General features: G+C 36.4%; 1 protein-coding gene across 9 annotated transcripts in view; it reads right to left on the bottom strand.

Moving 5' to 3' along the window:
- The window catches only part of LOC116849466 (protein Skeletor, isoforms B/C), a 163,425-nt gene that overhangs the window by 10,971 nt on the left and 126,179 nt on the right, over nt 1-26,275 (bottom strand). For 8 of the 9 annotated variants that reach the window (XM_032826624.1, XM_032826625.1, XM_032826629.1 and 5 more), the window contains 3 exons: nt 4,586-4,824; nt 1,459-1,639; nt 862-882 (listed from right to left, as the gene is read on the bottom strand). In XM_032826624.1, the coding sequence (XP_032682515.1) occupies nt 862-882; nt 1,459-1,639; nt 4,586-4,824 (441 nt within the window). The remainder of the gene's footprint in view (nt 1-861; nt 883-1,458; nt 1,640-4,585; nt 4,825-26,275) is intronic. The other variant, XM_032826632.1, reaches the window with a different exon arrangement.

Raw genomic sequence — 26,275 nt, 5'->3', positions numbered from 1 at the left:
TACTTTTATTGTTAATTGAACCCTTAGCTAATGAGATGAGATCTACAAAATCCCGCACTTCCATTTCGTTATTTTTAAATTTTTATAGTAAAATTTTTTATTGTTGGTTGTTATTAAATAAATAAAGACATGGAAGATTATAAACTTTGAGTAATTATAAAGGAGTACAATTAAAAGAAAGAGAAATCCACCTTATTATATAAGATTTCGTTAAATTAATTAAATTTATATATAAATATATAAATCAACGCTTATTATAAGCGATTTCTAAAATATAAAATATTTTAGTGAAAAAGATTTTGATAAAATGTTTCACAAATATTTCTAAATTATTTCAATGTTATATTTCAATATAATTTCCAAGTTATCTTTTGGAAAGCTTGCTGTGGAACCCTATGTGGATCCGCCTTATTTGGAAGACTGTATTTTTGAGAACCAAAATCAGGTATTTTGGTTTTACTTCAAACTTATGTGAATTTTACTTCAGTCTAAGACTGTAAACTAAAATTCTATAAGACTTTAAACTATTTCAAGAATTGAATAAACGAGACCCTGACTGAATTATATAAATACATATCTTGTTGTGTTGATGTCTACGGACATCCACATCTGTGCCTATTTTGGGCCTATTTACGAATTTTCCTTTAGAAATTCTTTTGCTTGGCCATATGTAGGCCTAACGATAGCAGGACTTATTAAGGATATCCCCAACAGTGCATATTTAGAGTCTATTTAGGAAATTCTACTATCTTAGGGCATGCCTATCTAGGCCTTACGGACTTGGGGTATGCCCCGATAAAATCCTACCCGGGATGGGTCGTATCGCGAGATCGTCAATCGTGCATCGATCGCGTTACTCACCGGATTGTACCACCATGGCGGCTGTTCCACGCGAGGATCGAGAACAGTGTTATTATAAAAGAGGATTAGACCGAGATTAGTCAGTTAGATTCTAATCAGAACGTGGTAATCGGATTTTATCGGTGGATGTGCATGTATGTGCGAAGCGTGATAGTTTCGTTGTATCATCAGAACGACTTAAAGAGAAGAGGAATTTTCATCAAATGCGAAATTTTCCCTCTCCTTCGCGGCCAGAAGGTCGTGCGATAATCAAAAGGTGGTTGCTGGAAAAAATAAGTAAAAGCACAGCCGAAGAGGCGAGATTTTGTTTGGCGCAGGTCGTTGTCCCGTTGAACCTAAATATTAGTACGGCTAGGATTACGAGCCTTTTATCGTGAAAAGACGCGAATGTCCCCGCTCATCACAGTGCATTCAATACGTCGCCATTAAGGCAGAGCTTTTCATCGTGTGTATCAAAGAGCGGAGTCGTGTATATTATCATCTCATAGTGGACGTTAATGAGGCTACGTAAGGTACGAAAGTTTTAGGAGGTGGGAGCGCGAGGAGAGTGGAGGGCGTATATCGGGTGCGGTGGATTGAGGACTCATTTTGGTTTACCGTAATTTTCGTCTGGCCGAGAGCCGGAGGTACGTCGAGGTCCTTTGGAATTAAAACGTAGCCGAAATTGTGTCTGTATTCAACGCACCACACTGCAAGCCAGTTGATATCATACACTGTCAAATTCCCCGGCAGAACGATTTCGATATCCTCTCCTTGGTACCCTCTTAATGGCGCCAAACTGCCGGCAAATGAGATTAATGATCATTCCTATGTGTCGAGCAAATAAATGATAAGTATGCTGAACTAATACACGAACGATTTTGTTGTAAAAAAAAGAGATTTGAATGATAAGATCGGATTATCGGAATCACATGTGAATCTTTTCATGTGAAAATAATATAAATACAAATAAAAATAAATATATATATGTAAGTAAAAGAATAAATCTATAAAATAAAGTCTATAATCTATAAGTTAAGGTGACTTTAAAACGTTTAAAACTTAAAACGTTAGAATGAATTACGGATAGTAATTAATAATAAATATCATAAATAATATTAATAATTAATGGGAAAACTTTTTTCGGTTACGTGAAAAAGAAGTAAAGTAACATTACAAAGTACATAAAAATTTCAATAATGGAAAGTAAAAATAAGTATAATAAATGAATAACATAAAAGATTAAAATAGAAATAAATAAGTAAATAAATTATAATATATATCCCTAACATACAATTAACACACAATTAACAAATAAACTAAATAAAATTCTCATATACATATCCAGAAATATAATAAATAAATAAATAAGAAATACATAAATAAATAAATAATAATAATTAATAGCAAAAACATAATAAGCAAATAGCAAATTGAGTAGCAAATAATAGTTAATAGCGTGATAATTAATAGTAAAGACATAATAATGAATAGCAAATAATAATTAACTCTAATCTGGCATACTGGGATTAGTTTTGATCCTAAATAATTTTTAATTTTAAATTTCTCGCAAGTCAATGGAGTAAGGAATTTTGTTTCCCGCCTTACAAAAGTTATAATTGTGAAAAACATTAAATTTAAATACAGTTAAGTTATCTGTCATCTGTAAGTTACCTGTCATATAAAAAAGAGCAACGTTGCTTTAAAGTCGTTTATGACCCCAACGTGCCATATTAAAGTGTCAAAGCGTAAAATAAAAATATAAGATAAAATGAAGATTTATTGTTATATTTCGATTCTTTACATCGAACAGAATATATAAGAAAAGTTAGATGTAAGTAGCTTCTCGATTTTTTGCTGTATTATGCGTGACTAAGTTTTCTGTATTACCAAACTTTAATTATCGACAAAAAAAAGATTCAAATATAGATAATTTTTGTAATAATTTTAATAAAATCCGTATCAAACGGACTAATACTACAAAAACTTAAAATTATTAATTATTTTATTCACACTTGTTGACTGAAAAAATAATTTATTTTCTTATATTCAAATAATTATACTTTTTAACGAATTGAAATATGTAATATATTTTTTTTAATTTTAAATATTGACGGGAGAATCCTAGAGTATTAATCCCTTCAATTTATTTTGAAAAGTTATAAATTTTTATATAACATCATGCTTTTATCGCATTTCTCTTTATACACGCAAAAAAAGAACTAGCTTCCAGAGTTAAAAAATAGCTGTGGCAGATAAGATGTGTCACTGAAATAGGGACAGCTAATGTCGATACTACCGAAGCTAAATTTATTCGCTGTTAAACTTAGGCACTACAGCGAGAAATATTAGCTGCTAGAAATAAATGACTGTAACAAATGATTGTAACTATACGGCAAACTTCTTTAATATATGCATACGATAAGAAATTTAGGAATAACTGCCATTTTCTTAGCTACTTGAAATAATGTGCATCTTTAATATCACCTAATATATTTGTATTTCATAGCGAATGCATCTTAGCTGTCATAGCCAATTCTTAACAGTGACAGCTAAACGATTAGCCTTTTGACTAAGTTTGAATCAGCTACCGCGGTTTAGCTGATATCACTAAATCATTGTTTTGCGTGTATTTGCAATAAAATTAAATATTTTAAATTATATATTTGTGAGCATTTCTTTGTATAATTTTATTTTGCAGACTCAAAGGTATAATATTAGGTATAATTTATAATTTCTCATGAATTTTTATTATCAGTTTTACAAAATTTAAATAAATGAGGACAAAAACAATGTGCCAAATTAAAGTGCCAAAAGGATATGTGAGAATTAAAAGCATAATAATTAATAACAAATGGAAATTTTTGTTATGGTCCAGTGTACATAATTATGTGCATTCCCTTTGGCTTCTCGCCAAATTTTTTATATTAGCAAGTAATGATTCCTTCGATCTAATACTATCGATTCATTCTAAACAGAATTACATTTTTCACCCCAACTCATGAAACAATAATTTTCCCACTGAAGAAATCAATATAATAATGATGTGTATAGCACAATCGTTGATGCTCGAAATAGTATAAAGTTTTTCACGAAAAGAAGCGAATTTTATTTTCTCATTTTTTCAATTTTTCATCCATGTCACCTTAAAGTACAAGATTGACGTCTTTTCGTATATTCACTTGATCATGGTTATAAAACTTACTAAATCCTGTGGCTAGGGCACACGCCTGCTAATGAACGTACATTCAGAAAATCGTACTTTTCAAAGATAAATTTTACACGAATTACAAAATCTTCGTCAGGGATGTCTTTCAAGACTACTTTATGGAGAAAAAGATTTTACTCGAACGTAATGGATGTCGAAGCTTTAAAGAGTTAAAAACTATCAACTCAAAGAAGGACACAAAAGCCAAAGTGTTGATATTATGTGCTAGAAATTTAATAACAAAAATCAATTACAAAATGAAACGTTTCGACCGTAATACGCGGTCCTCTTCAGTCAACGCAAAGGAATATTCGCCGTCAGCTAAGTCGGAAATGAGAAAATTAACGCTTAAAACGCAGCAAAGCATACAAAAAAAAAACAACAAAAAGACTATAATCATACCAGAGAAGATAAAAAGAGCTCCAACAGATACAAGCAGTCAAGAAACCAAAACTATGTTTGTGGAATGTTATCGTAAGCATAATGTATGTCGTAATGCAGCGTAATGTATGTCGAACGAATCGAATATCAACTCACCTGCCAACCTCGTTGGGCACCTTGATACCGAAGTGGCTGGGTTCCGAACCGTTGCCCACCCAGAAGTAAGCGTCCGGGCCGCCGCCATCGTAATGCAAATTCGGGATGTAGATGGTTTTGCTGTCAAGAATACTGATGTTCCCGCTGCGGAGATCGTGCGCTAATCTCGAGAACTCGGGGAGCACTTGCAATTTTGGCACTTTCAGATCTAGCGGTATGTAAACATCGCCGAAATTGACCTGGAACACAAGAGAATAACACGGTTACTTCTACCTCGCGCTGGCAAAACCACTGATTCCGCACTGACGAACGCGATTGTTCCAGCTCTGCGCTGGAACACCAAGAGGAAGCAAGTCGCGAGTCCCGACGGTAATGACCGCACAAGCGCGATATCGCGTATCGATTGCAATTGAGACATCGTCCACCATTTTACGATCTTTATAATTGGGCCTGCTTCGCCAACGTCGCTCCGGCAAACCCGCTAATTTATCCTCCTGACATGCATTTACACCCACGAGGTGTCGACGAAAGAATCGATCTATCATCCCCTGCCCAACACTCGAGCTGACGTACCGATGAGGGGTTTCGGCTCGTTTATATTCTAAGTCCCGTCAAACGTCTTAACGTGAGAGGAGGAAGTCGAGAAAAGTAGAAGAGAGCAAGAGAGAGAGAGAGAGAAAGAGAGAGAAAGGGGGAGAGGAAGAAAGGAGAGAGAAAGTAAAGAAGCAAGTTATCGGTCGAAGGTTCGTAAAACCCGAGAAACGGATTCCACCCTCCGTATAACGGGGCTCCATCCGTCCTCTTTCTCCGGGGAGCGTTTTACGGGAGAAAATTCAACGTTCGCGACGATTTCTCAACTCATTCTGAAACCCCGAACAAATCTATTCGTGAATGGCGAAATAGCGGAGCTTATATTATACCGAACTTCCTCGGGCGGATTTTCTCCGTTTTCTTGTCTCGCGGGAGCGTAATAATCGAGTTTCCCTGCACCATATACTTTCACAGAGAGAAAGAATATTCTCTTTCAAAATATCTCTTCGACATAAATAACTTTTTTGGATCTATCTACTTTAAATAAATGCAAAGATTGTATTAGGGATGGTCAAAAGTTTTAGGATTGATTTTTTTTCAATAGTGGCTTAAATCTATATTTATCTTTAAACCATGCTCTACCAGTGTGTCTGATGTGATTAGAACAGAATTCAAACTTAAATCTAAGTTTAAACTATTATTGAAAAATTGGTTCTTTTTTTCGCAAGTTTTTGTATCGCTTTTATAATACGTAAAATACAATATAATTTATCCTCGCTTTCCATCATCATCTGTCATTTCTTGTCTATAAGTTTAGGATTCCTTCGTGAAAAATAAAAATAGACTTCGATTTGGAGGCAATAAAATTGCTGATCAAAAGAGGAAAACTTTTGCACATCTAATATTTGTGCATATAATTATATTATAATCATCGATCACGAAGAGAATATATTATAGTTTTTTTTTTCATATAAATTCCTTTACATTCTACTATGTTTATAGTAATGCAGGAATAGATTGGCAGTAAAGTTTATCTAGCTAAGAAATATAGTGAATATAGTAAACATAAGAAACATAGTAAATTTCATTAGAAACGTAACAAGTTTTTTAATAACACATTTTAGTTCCTGAAATATAAGTAGCACGTATGAAAAATGAAAAGATAATAAGTATTCGGGTGAACCACTATAATAGAAATTAAGTAAAAGTTAACAAAATTACAAATATCTTAATGGAATATTATTAAATTTTCACTTTTTTTATAGTAAAAAAATTAATATTTCAAAATTAAATATTTTCGAGTATAAACGAGTTTGTCAATAGTTCACACGATAACGACGAGCTTACAGAAATTTTCTACCTAAAATTCAGTTTAATTGAACCACTGAGAATCCAGATATTACTGCAAAATGACGACCTTGAAAAGAAAAACAAAATATATTTTAACTGCATGTATCATATATACATTTATATTGAGTATTTGATCATCAAAATTATATTTTCCTTCTCTTCATATGTTGTGTAAATATATGTCAAAATAATATTTTCGCATATTCAGTTTGTCATAAAAAAATTGTGAAAAAACAAGCACGATTTTCAGGCAATTTGACCTTTCAGTCCTCTTAAGGGATCCATTTCTGGTAGTCTTCCATGATGGTGTATGTTATAAAACTCACTCTTCTAAGTAACATTCAAGAGATTTTAATTGTCGTTCATTGTTTATTAAAAAGTTATTAACAAAAGAAGTTGTATGCATGTAAAATCTTATGTCCCTTTGTTACATTTATGCAACTTCTTTTGTTGATAATTTTTTAATAAAAAATAAGCGATGACTAAAACCTCTTGAATGTTACTCAAAAGAGTAAGTTCTATAACCAAGGCGAAGACCATCGGAGGTAGATTCTCTAAACAGAAATTTTACTTAATAAATTACTATAATGATAATTACTACTAGAATGTCGATCTATTCTTCGACTACGAAATCCTACAATAATTCTTATTACAAAATTCTGTCCATGTAATGACCTTACGTCGATCTTCACGAACGAATTTATAACAATGAGGAGAATCTTCGTCTCTCTTTACGATATTGCAAAATTAGTTACTGTAACAAGGTAACTGCACTTCAAGACATCAACCACTTTCATCAAATTTTCCTCTCTGCATCTGCTAAATAAAGCGAAGCCGAGGCTCTCTAATTTGTGTGAAGGCGCGCGTCGAATTAATTTCTGATTGATATAAATTTAAGAATTCTCATCGCCGACGAGGTTGAATAAAGTCGACGGCATTGTGTGCACTCGGCGAATAACTCCGCGAGTTCAATTATATTACGCAGTCGAGCTTCTCTCTTTATTGTACCGGCGCGCGAAGTTGCTCGTCGAATTTGAGAAACGTCCATGAGCAGTCTTTTGTTCCCGCGAATCTTAATCTCACGCCGCGCCGTTTCGGTCGATGGAGCAACAATTTATTAACGTCCTTGTTTGTTAATGGCCCGGCACAAAGATCCGAAGAAGAACAATCCGCAATTAGACAGAGAACGAGAGTAGAAAGTCCCGTAGACGAGACTCCCGACCACTGCGATTCGTCGAGCGCCAGCTTCGATCCGCGTCTGCTACGACTCTCGCCACTTACATGGTAGAATTCTAAATCGTCGTTAATGCAACACACATTGTCACACCGGTCATATATTCTTCGCATCGTCCGTGTAACCGCGCCTGCGCACGCAGAGGATTTTTCTTGCAAATGTAAAACATTCATATTAACAGAAAGAGTATCATGGTAAGTAATCTTACTCGGTTCTCTAGGGGAATTATACTTATAAAGTAGAAATAAAATATTTCAAGAAAATATTTCAAGAAAATATGAGAAATGGAGAGAACGAAAAATGTAATGTAGGCAATATAAATAATAAATGTAGGCAATATATATATATATAAAAATAACGTGAAATTCTCATGTTCAAACGGTGAAATCTTTTCACTTAAAAACTCAGTCACTATTGAGATGCTTTATTTATATAACTTTATTTTTAATTATCATTTTTCCTTATCTAGTTTCTGGTCAATAAATGACCAAGGAACACTGTGTGTGAGTAAAGTATTTCTGAGTATTTTCTGAGTTTTTACTAGACAGAAACTGCTCAGCATTTACTTATCATTTTTTCTTGTCCACAGAATTTTTGGCCCTAGTAATTGATCAAAAAACACTAGCCAATATTTTCCTGTCTAGTTTCTTTGAACAGTTATTGTCTAATAAAAATCCAAGTCAGCCAAAACTGACCAACTCCTGACTAGTGATCAATTTTTTACGAAGAAATTAAATTAAATTAAATTAAATATATTAATTAAATTTTAATTAATTAGTAACATACAATGTAAATTTAAATTAATTATATTTAAACTTAAATAAATTAAATTGAATTTTTTTACTCAGGTCATGCATTGCTTCAATATTACACGGAGAGAAGAGTTTAGTTAACATTTAAAAACCATACTATTATCAAACTATATTCTTCAACAAAAAATTCCAGCGTGCACATATATCGAGGACTCGACAACTTTGCGCGAGTAATTGCATCATAATGAAGTTATCAGACGCCATGCACATTCGCGCGCAAATTAAAATGCAGATATAATTACCGGCCGAGATCCTCGTCGCCTACAATTCTACATTCTAATTGCGGCTGGTAATTGAATAATTAAAATTGAGACGTGCATTTAATTAGGCTGTTGCAGGAGGAGCTAGATAAACGATAGTATTTCCAAGAAATTAAATCGGGGAGACGTGCGTGCGAGAGCTCCCCCGCGTCTCCCCGGCCAGCAAATAGTTCCCTAACTAAGATTATGCCCTTTGAGAACGTGACTCGTGACGACGATTTTCCCCGTGGAAAACAGCTCGTCTGCCGGGAAGTATGCTCTGGGAGTTACGGGAGTTACACATTTCGCAGGGAATCCTGCGTGCGCGGTACATACAAATCAACGACGCGACGCGACGCGGAAGTTCCATTGGGTTTTCCGAAGTTCCTTTGTGCGATACACACGTGCCGTGTGTGCGCCGCCAATTTCATTTCTCACAAGCACAACCGGCAAAGTGACTGGAAAATGTGACGTTCGCGCGCGTATATGCTGCGCGTATATGCTCGCGCGCGGTAATTTACATTTCCATTTGCCAGGCTATATTCGCGTCCTTTGAAGTCGACCGCATCTCAGCCCCGTAATTAATTTCAATGTCGATCGCCCTTCTTAACGGGTTACCAAAGGTATCGCGTGCGCGCGAAAGCCCAAGTGAATAAATACCGGTCGAGTTCGTTGTCGTGAACGAAATTCCGAGTTAGAACGCGTCACGATGGATGCTGTCGAGAAACGAAGGCAATATACAAGGTGTTTGGTAATTCACGAACGAGCCGCGGTGTACAAGTAGATTAGATCAAACAGAACAAAAGATTCCTCTACCATTTTGTGAATAATTACATAAAATTTATTAATCAAAGAAGATTCCTAAGTAATCACACGCCATACGGTAGATGAGCTGTGTGACGTTTATCGCTTATATATTAAGTCATAATGAACAAAAAGGTCCTCCACTATTTTTTCAAGTGACCACGTAGATGCGTTTAGTTATTAATTCAAGAAAATTGGTGCATTATTGTGCACAACTGTGCACCGATCTTCTTTAATTAATAACTAAAGATGTACGTAGTCATTTGAAAAATGGTAGAGGACTTTTTTGTTTAGTTTGACTTAAGACTCCTGACCCCTCGCATTGTCTATCTCTTTTTAATGTCGTCAGAAGCGAGAAAATGCACGCTAAAAATTCTTGCGACATACGATGAAATAAAAATATATATCCATAAAGTAATACTTGTAATCGATTAAACAAATTTGTAGGATATTTCGTGCACTCTCATTTTTTTTAACAACCAATAATTTAGTTATAAATTAACGTGACATACAATTTATCTTCTTAACCTATTTTTTCGCTTATTTCTATTCAGGCTAATTTACGACAGATTATTGATTATTAAAGCAAAAAAGGAATGCACGGAATATTTCACAGATTTATTTAATCGATTGCAAGTGTCATTTTATAGATATATCTTTTTATTTCAACGTATTTCGCAAGAATTTTTAGCATGCATTTTCTCGTTTCTGACGTCATTAAAAAGAGATAGGCAATGTGAGGGGCCACGAGCTTTAATATGCAAGCATAGAGCATTAAACATCGCTATCATAGTTCATCTACCGTATGACGCATGATCATTCATGAGTCTTCTTTGATTAATGACTTAGAATTTTATGTGTTGTTCGCAACATGGTAGAGGAATTTTTTGCTCAGTTTGACCAAATCGTACACTGCGGTTCCTCTGTGAATTACCGGATACCCCGTAGACGTAAATCCCGACAGAAATATCATCGAAGATGACAGCATTGTTGGCGCGAATCAGCGACGTTGATTAGTTAATCCGAAACGATTGCTCGAATTTTACATAGTCTTTTGGCTGAGACCGCAGAAGAAACTACACAAATAGAAAGAGTGATTTCTTCCTAGCAAATAACAGGTCAAAAATTTTAGTTACTGGCTAGCTTCTAGCTAGTTTAAGCAACGTTTACTTCGCCAGCAACTGGACAGTAAAACTAGTCAATAAAACTATTCTGAGCATTTTTTCTAATAAATTTTTTGCACAAATAGTCAAATAGTTACACAAACTATGAAATAGTTGCCAATCGTCCCACTTTACATTGCAAAATATTGTATTTTATTATTCAAAAGAACGTGAAACTCGTATTTTAGAAGATACAGTCTTTTCATATGCAAATTCACTCATAATTGAGATAATTGTAGGTTCATTTTTTATTACCATTTCTTCTCACTCAGTTTTTGCCTAATAACTGGCCAAGAAACATTGGCTAATATTTTTCGAGTTTTTACTGGACAGAAAAAATACTCAGCATTCATTTACCAATTTTCTATTGCCTAGTTTCTGGTCAGTAATTGCCCAAGAAATATTGATCAGTATTTTTCTATCTAGTTTCTGAATAATTACTGTCTAATAAATCACTAATCTAGAAACTGTCTAATTGCCAGTGACCAATTTTTCCCGGAAATTGTTCTACTCGAATACAGGATGAGCGATGCTAGAGTTTTTTAGTTATTCATAGATCGCTGCAGACTGAATGAACGGCACGCGGCCGCGCACTGAATTTCATCATTAATAATAATTATTATCGACGAGTTGGAACGGACTCCCTCGAGACTCCGAAATTTGCATGCGCATTAATCCCATTTCGTTTAAGGGCTCGTCAATCATACCGCCCTTCGCTAACTGATGGCGGTGTACGATGAGCCCAGAAATGTTCTGTACGAATGAGTCGCGAGACGGGCTTAATAGCATTTTAAAATTGGCCCTCCAACCGCACTCTTAGTATAATCAAAAAGAGAAGGGCAGACGGTGGTTATCCGATATTATTTTGGAATCGTTTGCACGGAGAAAATTCTATAGTAAAAATTATTATAGAATTTTGTAACCGAGAAACAAATAAATATTTTGTTATATAACTCTATCCATTCATTTCATATCGATATTTTATATTTTTATACTATATAAGGTGAGTCACTTAACATTATATTCTAAAATATTTCTGTAACTTTTTATATTTTCTGAAAATATGTAAGGAATAAATTATGTACCTTGGTTGGAGGAAGTTCTAATCACGATATTTATTCCTTCCAACCGTATAATTTATTCCTTACACATTTTTTTCTAATATATAATAAAAAGCAACAGAGATATTTTTTGAAATCTAACGTTAAATAACTCACTCTATATATTTGTATTATGTTATTTTATATCTTATATTTTTATTTTAGGAACTGTGTGTATGTGTGTGAGAATTGCGTTAAATACAGGGTGCGGCAAAAGTATCGGACCGGTAAAATATCTTGAAAAATATAAGTTTTATAGAAAATTGCTTTAAATAAAAGCTATAAGTCTTAGGAAAATCTATTTACTGATTTTAACAGTTTGACCTTGGGTGACATTTCGAGGTCAGGTCGAGATCAACATTGCTTTTTTAAATAGAAACATATACTTTTTACTACGGAATTTTATTCTACGTAAAGAAACAAACAAGTTTTGTTTGAAAATATTTTTTATACGACCTCTATTTTCTAAGATATTTACGGAAATATCTACAAAATTATTGGTTTTAGTAATTTTTTACTTGAATTTTATCAATTTTACCGAAAAATAGCAAAAGATAAAAATTGTTTATTTTTTCTCACAGAGCTCTGAGAATTTTTTCAGAATTTTTTAATTAACTTTTTAGTACTTCAAGAAAATGCAAGAAAATGCAGTATTAAAGAGTTAATTAAAAAATTCTGAAAAAATTTTCGGAGCTCTATGAAATGAAAATAGAAAATTTTTATCTCTTGCTATTTTTTGGCAAAGTTGATAGAATTTGAATAAAAAATTATTCAAATACCAATAATTTTGTAGATATTTCCGCAAATATCTTAGAAAATAGAGATCGTATAAAAAAATGTTCAAACAAAAATTATGTATTTCTTCACGTAGAATAAAATTCCGTAATAAAAAATATATGTTTCTATTTAAAAAAGAAATGTTGACCTCGACCTGACCTTGAAATGTCACCCAAGGTCAAACTGTTAAAATCAGTAAATAAATTTTCCTAAGACTTATAGCTTTTATCTAAAGCAATTTTCTGCAAAACTTATATTTTTCGAGATATTTTACCGGTCCGATACTTTTGCCGCACCCTGTATATAAAACATTAACTAAGAAACATAGTAAATTTCGCTATAAACATAGCAAAATTTTTAATATATATTACAAAACTTGCTGTTTTTAGCAAAATTTACTAAATGTTCCTTACAAGATAAATCTTATACAGTGTAACACATTCCACTACTAGAAAAATATAATAAAACTAAAAAAATTTATATAAAAAAAATAACTATAATATTTTCGTCGTACAGGGAATATACGTCAATCAAAAATTAAAGATATTCATATAAAAGATATATTCATTTAGAAAAACTATTCATATAAAAAATGTATATTCATATAAACACATACGAGTATCTTTTGGTATGTAAATATCTCCAATTTAATCGATATATATATATATATATATATATATATATATATATATATATATATTCTCTTTAATTAAAAAAAAATTACAATCCTCAGTATCTTTTATCTTAATGTTTCGTACAATAATTGCACGAAGTTCGCACGTACGTTTACTTGTGTACAACGAAAGAGAAGTAACATACTTTTACTTTCATTACAAAGCAATAGACATTTGAGTCACAATGCAATCCAGTTCGCAATAATTCAGTAAATACATTTCTACATTTAATAATAATCTCTAATATTGCACGTTCTCTGATTGAATTTGCGTAGACGGTTTAAACTGGTCCCGGAAACTGCGGTAATTGCTCCTTATAACGGTGAATAATGAGAAATTACTCTCTCTGGTTTCAGTAACACCGACCTCCCACGCGGACATACGTATGCCGGTAGATTCAATGACGCCTACGTAAATTCCGTTAATTACCGATAGCTACTGTTACTGTGCACGACACAATCCACTGAATGTATTTTCCGTTCTCTAAAACGCGAACATCCACCTACGTGATTTCTACCAACGCCTACGTGTTGATTCGTCGCTTGCTCACGTCATAATTCGCTATAAATAGAAAATGTAATTTATTCGAATATATAAAATCGTTCCTTCGCGATATTTGCCGACGTATGTGATAGTGCGTTCTCTGGCTCAATTCTCTGATTCCACAGAGACACCAATATATCCGAAAAACGCGGCATTTCCGCATTAACTCCAACTATCTTGCGATTATGTACTCAGTCCGTTATATGTTCTCGAAAAGTTGCGAAGGAGAAACAGCCTGTATATATATGAAAAAATGACTTCTCAAAATATAATGTTCTCTTAATTTAAAATATATTTTTTCTTCCAAATCTCACAAATGTCACAGTCTGTACTGTCACTGCAGCTCTTGTTATAACCGATTACTGTACACACACGTCAGCAGTGACTTTCAGTTCTAACAACTTGAAATGATGCAATTGCATTCGATAAAATGTGCACAAATCGATTAGCAACCAACTATACACTTAGTTACAAAACAGTTGAGACAGTTGGAGTCTCACCAAACTGTCAAAGTTGGAAGTCATTACAGAAAGACTTATGCAATAATAATATCATTAATAATGGGATTAAGAGCACTCTAAATAATAATAATGATATTAATAATATATAATTGCTGGGCAAACTCGTCACATAATAATGACACAATTTTGACAGTTTGGTAACCTCGCAACTTCACTGTGTCTAAACCGTTTTGCAACCCGCTGTACTGTCACTTTGGCCTCCCGTCATAACCGATTACTACGCAAATCCGCAAGCCAGCATTTGATGCGCTTCCAACTTCATCGGCAGAAATGTGTTCGAACCGTTTCGCAAACGCCTATACATAAGTTACATCAAATAGAAGAGAAAAGGAGATATTCAGCAACGAGAGGGTAGGCGGCGTCCTGCATAATTTCGCGTCTCTATACCATTCAATTGTAGAAAGCGTAACGATATATTCATATTACGACCGGCTTATCAAATATCGGACCGTTATCATAGTTTTAAAACCACTTGCCCGTGCGGATTCAATTGCGTAGACACACGGAATACACGGTATCACTCAATAACGAAATATAATGCCAATAATTAAGTGAGTGGCACTTAAGTCGAGTGTCTGCCCCTCAAAAAATCCCCGCTCGCATATCTGCGCGCGAATTATAGTTCGGCTGTTATTACGTTCGGCTACAATGTACAATTATGCGAGGCAACTTCAGTGCAGTTTTCGTGCATAATCTCATGATTGAAAAACGAGCCCATGAATTCGCGAGTGTGCAGGGAAGAGAACGTGAATGTATCTCATTTAAAAATTCTTTTATGCTTATGGTCAACTTTTCACGCACACACACACATACGCATATATCCACAATGTAGTTCAAATTTAGATTTAAAGGCAAACTCTGTTTAAACACACTGAATACATATCGTAGAATAAAGTGTAAATTTAAATCCAAGTTTAAACTACCCTGAGAAAAAAAACTAAAAAAATAAAAAATACTTGTTCTGTGGGTGTTAGTAGCACATATTTAACTTAAACATAAATTTTCTTTTGTTAAAATAAAATAAATAGCTCTTTTAATGAAAAGTAACGGTTTTAAGGGCTTTAGAAAATTTATAGGTATGAATTAAAGAAATCTCTTTGGAAGTTTTTTTACAAATGAATTTGAGTTTTTTATTATGTTTTTATTACGGTCATGTTTTATTGGTGTGCATCATATAGCCGTTTATAATTATTTGAAAAAAAACAAACAAGATTCTTTATATAAATGTAGCTATCGTCTGAATTAAGATCATTGGACTAAATAAATCAAAATTTGACAATATGTCGGGATCAGAAAACTGCGGCACACCTTATAACTCAACTAATATGCGAGTTAAAATTATAAAAAAAATCATGTAACTTCTTCAAAGTATAATAAAAACATACTAAAAAGTTAAAAAATGTGTCTTATAATTGCTTTGTAAAAAAAATTCTAAAGAAACTCCTTCAATACATGCGTGCAACTTACCTAAAAAAATTATCCTTAAAAAAATATATATTTTCTTATTTGAAAGAAATGTTTTTTTCTCCATGTAAAAACACCCAGACAGATTTTCACGCGTGAAACAATCGATAACGGCAACTTTATAATATTTTTAAATTATATCCATGAAGCAAATAATGTACTATTTTGAATTAATTATTAAATTTACATCATACAATAATGTAAGTTTTTTGTTGTGTTAGTGCAACAACAAATTTACTGAAAATTACACTGAAGTTTTAATATTATATTTAACATGACATATAGTTTGGGGAAAATTTTGATAATTTTTTTCGTATTTCTTTCGTGTTTCTATTATGTTAATGTTTATGTGATAAATACGATAGCAATGTGATCAGTCATAAAGGACTCAACGTTGCTGAATTTTGTAATTTAATATGTTCAAAGTTGTAAAATTTATATACATATAGATAGATATCAGTCTATCGGGACATGTTATTAGTTCCAAACGCGAATAGATATTTCTCATTTTTAGGTATTTTTGTTTTTCTGTGTATTATTGAAACATCAGCCCTTAGACATAAATATCAAATATGATTCAATTCACGAATTCTCGAAATAGTGCACTGGAAGCCGTGGTATTCGCGACTTTTTAACTGCCTAAAATATCAAAATTCGAGTTCTGCTCGTGGCATTGACGCTCAATTAATTTCTCGCGAGACATTGACACGAGAGAGAAAGAGGGAGAGGCAGCGAAAAGGAGAGAAAGAGAGGGTATATCAACGATCGATCGGTGATGGGCGGCTCTTTTGTGGAACTTAGCGAGCGGCTTCTCGAAATCGCTGAAACTTACCCGATCCCCCGCTCGACTTTTCCGCGATGATTTCCCGGGAAAGTGCCAGCTCTGCACTCGTTTCGATCCGATTGTCCACGATTGAGAGTTGTCGTGGGAGAGAAAGAGAGGCGAAGAGAAAGAGAGATAGAAACACAGACAGAGAAAGAGAGGAAAGAGGGGAGACAGGAAGAGAGAGAGAGAGAGAGAGAGAGAGAGAGAGAGAGGAGAGAGAATTGCGTATCTCTCCCGGTTTATAAACCGGCGGTGCCGAGCCGCGAGGGTTGCTCGTCAATCCGATACCTTTGATGTAGCCGTTACATCCCCGAGGTTTCGCGCAGGGTTGTTGCAACGCCCCCTCCTTCCTAATAGACTGTTTATCTCGTAAGCTCGGATTTAGATGCGGATCAGGGTCTATTATGCGAGCCTCCGTGCGAGCGGGTGTACCAGCCAGGAGTGTAGCGTACGCGGGAAAAATCTCGGCCGATATATTATATTATCACCGCCAGAAAGTTTGAAATCACGTCGTCGGGAAAGCGCGTTGGAAATTTTAATTTTCACATAGGAACTTCGGCTGAATTATTATATATCGAACCGATAATTTGCGCTTTCTCTCGCGCGCAAATGCAATTTCGAAATTTTCGATGGTCCACCGATGAGTCTCACACGACAGCCCAGCCTTTCTAGTTACGTCGCTAACTCGTTGGCGAACGCAGCCACGTGCTCATCTCGGCAGTAGCTCGTTAAGAGCTATATTTCAATGACGTGGCCCACAAAAGATGTTTGCTCAGCCTCCCTGAAGTTGATAAAACGCTCCGAGCTGCGAGTAAAAATTCGATTGCGAGCGATTCGCGCGATTGTACGTGTTGACGCTCTCGATTACAGGCAAAAGTCAACGGAAAGAGAGTTTCGAAATATCTTCGTGTTGGAACATTTCGGCGTGAATACGAGGGAAAGTCACTTTTAAACGATTGGGAAAGCTATCTTGGGATGATGCAGTAAAGCGCGGCAATTGTGGGAATTGTGTAATACAAAAGTGACAATAACAAAAATACTTTGCAGAGATTGCTAATCCGCCAATTATATCAATAGCTGTTTACTAACGGCTCTCATTATATCGTGAATTTTTGCTCAATATATTGGTGAGATGTTTTCCATCACAATTTCACGACACGAATTAAAAAATATAACATTCAACTTTGATAACATGAACGGTACACTGAGAGAAAAGATATTTGAAAATTTATTTGTGAAAAAGTGGGATGAAAGTGTTTGTATTTCACAGAAATAAACTTTTTATTCTATGGATAAATTTTCAAATAATTTTTCTCAGTATAAACATTTTCAAGGAGAAGCAGAGAAATACGTCTTTTCTCGAGGAAGTAGTAATGGAATAATAAAAGATATAATCAGATATTTCTCCCTCCCTCACTTGCTCGCGAATCTCTCACGACGGGGGACGTCTTTTTCACCCCCGCATAAGCGGGATCTGCGCGCTGCTGATACACCCGTTATAACGTGGGTGGCTACTCGAGCAGTCGATATTCAATCAAATAAATCCCCCTAACAAACTGGAGAGTCACGGATAGCATCGAGAAACAATTGAAGAGGCGGAGGGGGATAAAGCAGACGAGTAGGTAGAGATGAAATAGAGAGAGAGAGAGAGAGAGGAAGGGAGGGAGGGAGAGGAGAGAGAGAGAGAGTGAGAGAGAGATGGAACGAGGAAGAGAGAGAGATAGAGAGTCAGATGGGAAAAAGAGGAACACGAATGAGAACGAGGGGCATTACGTATCGGCGAAATTCCGGCCGAGCCGAGGCTGTATATTATTTTAGCGCCTTATCACAGGCCCGTATCACCCCTCGTGCCGTCGCAAGGCGGCTCCCCCAACGCAACGCAATCACCCCCTGTCGCGAGACGTACGTCCTTTCGGAAATTGAGACACAGGCCCTCGTTAGGCGTCGCAACGGCGTCGCCTTTTGCGGGCGATCAACCGTGGCGGAAGGTGCGCGCGCGCGCGCGCGCGCGATGAGATGCAGTTTATTGCTTCTGCAAACGCGTGGTGGACAGACACGCGCGATCGTACCTCTGGGGGTAGGTCTGCGTGTCGGCGGGCATAATGGCGAGGTAATGGCAGGACACGCTGTTGATCCTGATAATACATGCGTGCCTCGAGGGAGATCGATCGAGCCTCGGAAGAAGCGACCGACATGTTTTTCAGATTCTATTATTGGCGTGAGATCAGATACGATGTACTGATTCTCCCCTCATTGTCGGCTTTTGATACATTATTTGTTTGATTAATTTAGAAATATCAGAAACGAAATATTTAATAGGCTCATTAAAGTATACGTTAAGTGATGTAAAGAACAGCTACATAGAAATGTATGCAGCTTGTGCAGACATTCGCCCGGTTATCGTCTGGTATTAATGCATTCTCATATTTGAAAAAATACTGCGTAGGTACTGGACGAAAACTTGATGGAGTTTTATTCAATAGTTGAAGCTGTTTACTGTTCGATATGTAGATCGATTCACTAAAAAATTGATATTTTTTAGAAAAATCTTCTAAAATATGCACCAAATACAAAATATTCTAAACATAAGATTTATTCCTCTTGTTTTAAGACGAATTTCTTTCTTTGTGTAAAGAATTTCCTTTTAAAATAAAAGGAATAAATCTTATGTTTAGAATATTTTACATTTGATGCCTATTTTAGAGAATTTTTCTAAAAACAAAAACATCAATTTTTTTCAGTATTCTTCTTTAAGATATAGTATCAATAATGTTAAAAAATTCAGTTCTATAAATGTCTATATTGTAAATTAATTTAAATCATGTTTATTTATATTGTTAAAATAGAGCTTAAAATTTTGTGTAAAAAAATAAATAAACGTGTGGAAAAACGTAAAGCAAGAAAAAAAATTGGAGGAAATAAGATATTTGATAATATTAAACATATAATAGAGATAACAGCCAAGGTTAAAAATAAAAGTGAGGAAATGACAGAGTATATGTTATTAATACAGAATGTGTCATTGCGATGAGAGAACACATAAGACTGTTCTAATGGTAACGATTATAAATGAAAATTGTCATAATAATTCAGACTCAAACTCACTTGATAAAAAGTACAACTGTAAAAACGACATATATCGTTATACAGGAGAAAAGAATATTCTTATTTTTAAAATATCTTTATTTCTGATATGTAAATCTTAAAATGAGATTAAATGAAGATAAGTTACTTGTATCGATATATTTTATATGATTCAATACAAAAAAATATATTCTTATTCATAAGTAATTTTGGTGAATGAAAAACGTAAAATATTGAATTGAGAATATGAATATGTTTTTAAGTATTTTTAAATGAAGAATGTACCATTATCACAATCATATTGTACTTCTTATACTGTTCTTAGATTGTTACAATATTTAAAATTATAATATTGTCCAAACTCAAGACTTTAAAATTCTTCCAACAAAATTATACGTCGTTACTTATATATGAAACAATTATTGTTAATTTGAGTATACTAGTTTTAAATGGATATTAATTGTTTTATATAGATGATTGTCAAAAATTGTATATAAAAAGTAAAAACATGAAAATATATATTACACACCAAAGATTTTCTGCGCTAGGATTCTCGTATGAATATTAAAATTTTCAACTGTTAGAGCATTATTATCATCCCGAAATTAAAGTTTAAATTTTACTTCTCTATTTTACTTAGAAACATAAAACTTCCGATAAATAAAGATTATCCGCATCGAAATGAGATTTTTATATCTCTCTACGTCGTTTTATCAACACATATATAAGTTAACGGGATATTATAATTTCCTTCTCCTCCAACGATTTTTTTATAACATCGCGCAAGGACATTCCACGCAACAGCTTCGTGAATTGTACATGACGAGAAATCAGGGACCATTTGCACGATCGTTCAACAAGAGTGAAATTCGCGCTCAACGCGGCACGCTCTTTGTGTAAATGTATATTGCCTTGCTGAACGAGATCGAAGCGTATTCTTTTACGAGCGTTCCACAGAATCCCAATTCAAAGTCACAGAACAAGCAATTGAAGGCAGGTGAAGAGAGAGAGAGAGAGAGAGAGAGACAGAAGAAGAAGAAAGAAGAAAGAGGAAAGGGAGAGTAAGGAAAAGAAAGCGTGAACGAGACGGCGAGTTGAAACCTGAACTGAAAAGAGGCCTCTTATTCGCGAGATCGTTGGACTTTAAGTAGGTGATAAATTAAACGAGCCCTCTACGTCCTCTACCCCCGTAATACCTCTACATCTTAGCCGCCAGATTTAATGGAGTTCTCTTTTCTTTTTTAACCGAAACTTTTACCATCCCGGATAAGCTCCTGTTAAATATGTTCCGCCGACGCAATCTAATCACACGGATTTTGAACGTCGCTTAAAAATTCGGCTGCAGCAGTGAGTGCCGTCGCTGTAGGAGAAGGAGGATAAGGAGGAGGAGATAGAGGAGGTAAGGGAAGAGACAATATAAATTGGCTCGAGTTTTCATTTACGGAAGCGAGACGGAGAAAGAACATCGAAGGCTAATTAGCTCTGGATATTTTCGTACAGGATCATTCCACGAAACACATCACGTGGCCGCAGAGAAACGGGTCTGGACGTTTTATTATTTTCTGTGTAAACGGGAACTGCGGCGTGTTCACGAGACGCCAAAACCGATTTGCCGAGCAACGGAAGGACGACACCCAAGCCTCGCGCAGCCAAGAGGATCGCACCTTCCGCCGCCAGCCGCGGAAATGTCCTTTCTCGGCGACTCCTGTGGATGATCGGGGCTCCGACCAGGTGCACGCTATCGCCGCTACGACGATGTGGCGGTCGGCTGTTCCGCCGTGGTACGAATGACGAAACTTTCCCGGCGACAGAAGGACCGGCGTGGGCGGTCCTCCGGGATACCTGGAACTTTCGCAAGCTCCCGTCCAATCGGCGGTGTTGGAAGGCGAGAGAGGGTAGATAGAGAGACCGAGAGAGGACACAGAGGAGGCCGCAAGAGGGGAGCGTGGTGGCAGGGCGAGACGGTGCAGGGAGCTTCCTTTTCGTCGGGCAAAAATGATAACTTCTGCTGAAATACGCCGGTTGTTAGGCGCACGCGACGCCAACTCTTCGCTTCACTCCGCGCCGTTTCCCTGCGCTTTCCTGCGCACACGATGCACACGCACACGCATGTATACAGTTTTACGCATGTACATTTTTCTTTTTGCAATAACCGTTTGCGCTCGGTTCTCCTCCTGGCGTCCTGGTGAACGCCGCGTGAACGACGCACCTTTCCGCGATCAGCTCCTAACGCGTGTATTTGACATTTATGCGGGAGAGGTCAGATCGACGACCTCCTGTGTAAAACAAGTACACTGAGAGAAATTATCCGACAAAAAACTAACAAACGGATATTTCCGATCAAAGTATCGATGAATTGTTATATCCAATCAAGATATCCGATTAAATTTAATCGGATACTTTCGATCATAATAGTATTTCATCAGATAAGTCGATCAAAAAGTTATGAATCGATATTTTTCATCAAATGTTTCTTGATCGGTTTAAAAAATTCATCGATATTTTGATCGGAAATACCCGTTTGTTAATTTTTTATCGGATAATTTCTCTCAGTGTAAGGTAAAATTGCCCAAACATACACCTAATCCTGGATATCTGAATATTTAATCCATACAAATATTGAATATATATAAATATATATATATATATATATATATATATATATATATATTCTATATTAAAAATTTAAATATTCATATTTAAATACTAAAATAATAAAAATGTCCAGGAGTACATGAGTATGGGAATTAGTACTTTTACCTCAGTTAACGAAACTATTTGGAATACTGATCAAAATATAACACTTTTCCTAGTTACTGTGCACGAAATATACGCGAAAAACTCATTTACTGAACGAAAACAGAACAGAAAATGGACAAAAAGACAATTCAATCGATTAATAGTTAAGTTTGCTGCGCGTTCATAAAATGGGCTGGTCTGTTTTAGCAGTATTTAATTTTTTGTGTATCCTTTCTAATAGAAAAATTATGATGCTAATAAGAGTCATAGCGCACAAAATCTTTAATAGGTAGTATATATTTTTATGATATATTTTTATGAAGAAGTTAAAATAGGGCCTATAAGAGTTCAGCACAGGTGTCTTAGTGCAATAAAACTAATATGATAATTAGTGGATGTTCTCCGTGAGAGGAAAATTATAAATTTATTAAAAAATTAATACAAAAATCATACGCGCATATTAGTTTTACTGCACTAAGGCACCTATACTGAATTCTTATAGGCCCTATTTTAATTTCTTAATTTGATTCGAGAGAGTTCTATTGTTTCCTTTTTATATATATTTTTGTGCTTTTTGCCTTTTGCGCGGCACATTTGATGATTGTCAAATGACATGTGTTACTTTATCCATTCTTGTGACAGTACTATTTCATCAAATTCTGTGAGCTATCATTGATAGCTTTCATTTGTATTGTTACCATCAGAATAGTCTGATGTGTGCCCATCACAATGAAATTCTTTATTATTAACATAAATGTTCCATTTGCCTTTTGCTTACTTTCATTTCTAATCTTGATTGCTGTCGCAGGATTCAATATTGCTTCTTTCAGTTTTCTTTTTCCTTGCACTATACTCTTTTACGTTTCACTCATTGTTCACGCAATTTTAAGCTCTTTTCTAACAATATGAGTGAGCATGATACAAATTTATTCATACATTATAATTATTTATTATTAACATAATACATTATATTTATTTATTATTAACATAAATGTTCCATTTGCCTTTTGCTTACTTTCATTTCTAGTCATGATTGCTGTCGCAGAATTCAAAACTGCTTCTTTCAGTTTTCTTTTTCCTTGCACTATACTCTTTTACGTTTCACTCATTGTTCACGCAATTTTAAGCTCTTTTCTAACAATATGAGTGAGCATGATACAAATTTATTCATACATTATAATATACGTTATAACATGTACACATTAAAAAACTGAATTGATTAATTAATATTACTGATACTGACCCTGAGAAAATCAGTCTACGTATAGCACAGTACAAACTGTGCTTTAATCATAGAATAAAACTCTCCCAAGCTCTTGCCTACGCAGTATTTTTACGACTAATAGGAGTGAATTAATACGAGACAATAACGGGGCGGATGTTTGTGCAAACTGCACAAATTTCTACCAAGAGATACTCTGTAATGAAAGCGGCGTGGGCAAGCGCCGAGACAAATGAGATGAACATTGGGCATTTCACGTTGAGGGGGAGTAACCTTTGTTTCCGATTCGGCAAAGTCGATGGTATCTTTCCGCACGTTAATTGCTCAGCGAGACGAAGCTTTCAGGATTGCGCGGATTAAAAAAAAATATGCGCCGAATGAACACAGTATAAAAATCGATGGTAAAATACGGTCAAATGACAGTATTTGAGAGCATCCGCTCTCCTGATTTGTTGTTCAAGTTCTATTTGAATGTCGACTGTGTATGTGTGTGTATGTATGTGTGCGCGCGCTATCTTCCCTTATGTCACCGGGAATGGATGTTCATCACGAAATTATGATAGATGCGAAATTGTACGTTCTAACGAGGCCAGAGCCGGATGGCTCCCGCCTCGGAGATCTTACGAAACCGTTTACGTCAGCTGCTTCGATTTATCCGTTTTCGATCGAGCTCCCATTGATACCCAAAACGCTGCGTGGGCGTACGTTGGCGCGAGTCGCTCTGTGTACCCAATACGATACGATACGATACATTGACATACATCAGCTGGAATCTACACCCACGTGTACGAGGTCGGCGCGTAGGTGATGTCAAAATGGCGCGCGCGAGGGATTTAACAACCTTCGACCTTCCGTCGAGATTACACGTGCAGTGCCTCGCGCACCTTCGCCTCGCTACTTTGAAGTCGGCCGTAATAATCATTAATAGACGGGGCTCGCGGACTCATTACGCGGCCCCATAAGAGTTTAAAGTTCCCCTCGTGGAACTTCCGTCGCAGTGGCGATCGGGGTGAGGGAGGGAAGGGAAAAAGCAGACGCGATAGATTGCACAAGCGTGAGAAGCAACAACCAGGAATTCAACGTCGAGATAAACTTCACGTGTGCAGAGCGAGATTACTCGCGCATGTGTTAATGGATACGACGATCAATACAATGCGTATCGTCGCGGACGCGGATGTGTCGTGCGGAGTGCGTTGCCGCGGAAGGAACCATTATCGCAATTGGCTCATATTTTCCGAGCGTGGGAATAATTGAACGCGAGAACGATGAATAATGGAGGCGCGTGTGTGGATTTTTATTCGCCCCGTCTCTCTCGTTGGCCGCGCCGAGCATTTCCGGTCGCGCTCTGGTCCGTCCGACTGTTCGCGCGGAGGCAAGGGGCAAAATTTTCGGACTCGTCGGAGGGGGTGCATCGCGATTAAGAAGGCGTGCTTCGTGTTTCTTCTCTAAACACAGGAGAGACCAGCGGCGTCGGGCGCCGAAATGTATTTGCGGCTAACGAGAGAACATTTCGAACACGCGCTTAGGTGCGGATGTTCCGGGCGCGCGCGGCAGCATGCGTCAAATTTACGTACAAAATACGTTCGTTATGCACACTCGATATACATTCCTCAGCCGTGAGAATAAACGTTTTTAAATATCCATTTGCAGGTGGATATTCGAAATTATTCAACCGTTATTCGCGAATGTACACGCACGCATGTGCGTGTGTGTGTGTTGTGCGTGCGTGCGTGCGTGCGTGTGTGAGTATTGCCGCGACATCGAGGACAAGATAGCGCGCTAAATGGCAAAATAAATCGAGTTCACCGTGGCCCGCGGGCGATACGCCGCGCGTAATGATTTATCGAGAATTCAAGACAGATCAGATAGTCTCTCCTCGTTAATAGCTCGGCCAGATAAATCCGATTGTCGATCGACAGCTACGTGCAGGCTCGCAGCCTTCGAAAATCCCACAATCGAAGTCGTCACTCTCATTCAATCGCGACGTCTCCGACTGCAGCTTCCTCGATCGAAAGTACCGACCTTTGGACGCAAACTCTTGGCCTTCGACCTCGACACCTCGCTAGCCACCGGGACCATGAGAGTGATCCTGTTCAAAATGGCGGCGCTCGAGACTCTGAATAACGCGACATGGACAGAACCAGAGGAAGAGAGAGAGAGAGAGAGTATGTGTGTGTATGTGTGAGTGAGTGAGTGAGTGAGAATGGCACCTGTGCGAAGGGTGAACGGAGGAGAACACGCCAGACAATTTGCGCGAGCGAGAAAATGAGAAACGTGGGTGCGGATCGGAGGTGGAAAGGAGCGAAAGCGTCGCATCATTTTCAGAAATGCATCGCTAGATAGACAGAGCGGCTAGTCGCAGAAACGAATGATACGCGAAGAGGAGGCAAAGTCGCGGAGCAACGACGAAGGTCGGGGTAGAGACGTAGAGAAACGCAGCGAGAAAAGGGTTACGCGGCGAAAGAGAGCGAGGGAGGGCAAGAGAGAGAGGATGAGAGAGCGAGCGCGCGCAAGAGTGAGAGAGAGAACGAGAGCGAGAGCGAGCGAGCGAGAAAGAGAGAGAGAGAGAGAGAGAGAGAGAGAGAGAGAGAGAGAGAGAGAGAGAGA

This window comes from Odontomachus brunneus, unplaced genomic scaffold (genome assembly GCF_010583005.1).
Source record: "Odontomachus brunneus isolate Ranch 3 - 2012 unplaced genomic scaffold, Obru_v1 Obru_scaffold_117, whole genome shotgun sequence".
Lineage (NCBI taxonomy): Eukaryota > Metazoa > Arthropoda > Insecta > Hymenoptera > Formicidae > Odontomachus > Odontomachus brunneus.
Note: the sequence above shows the minus strand (reverse complement) of the source record. Positions and strands in the feature narration are given on the sequence as shown.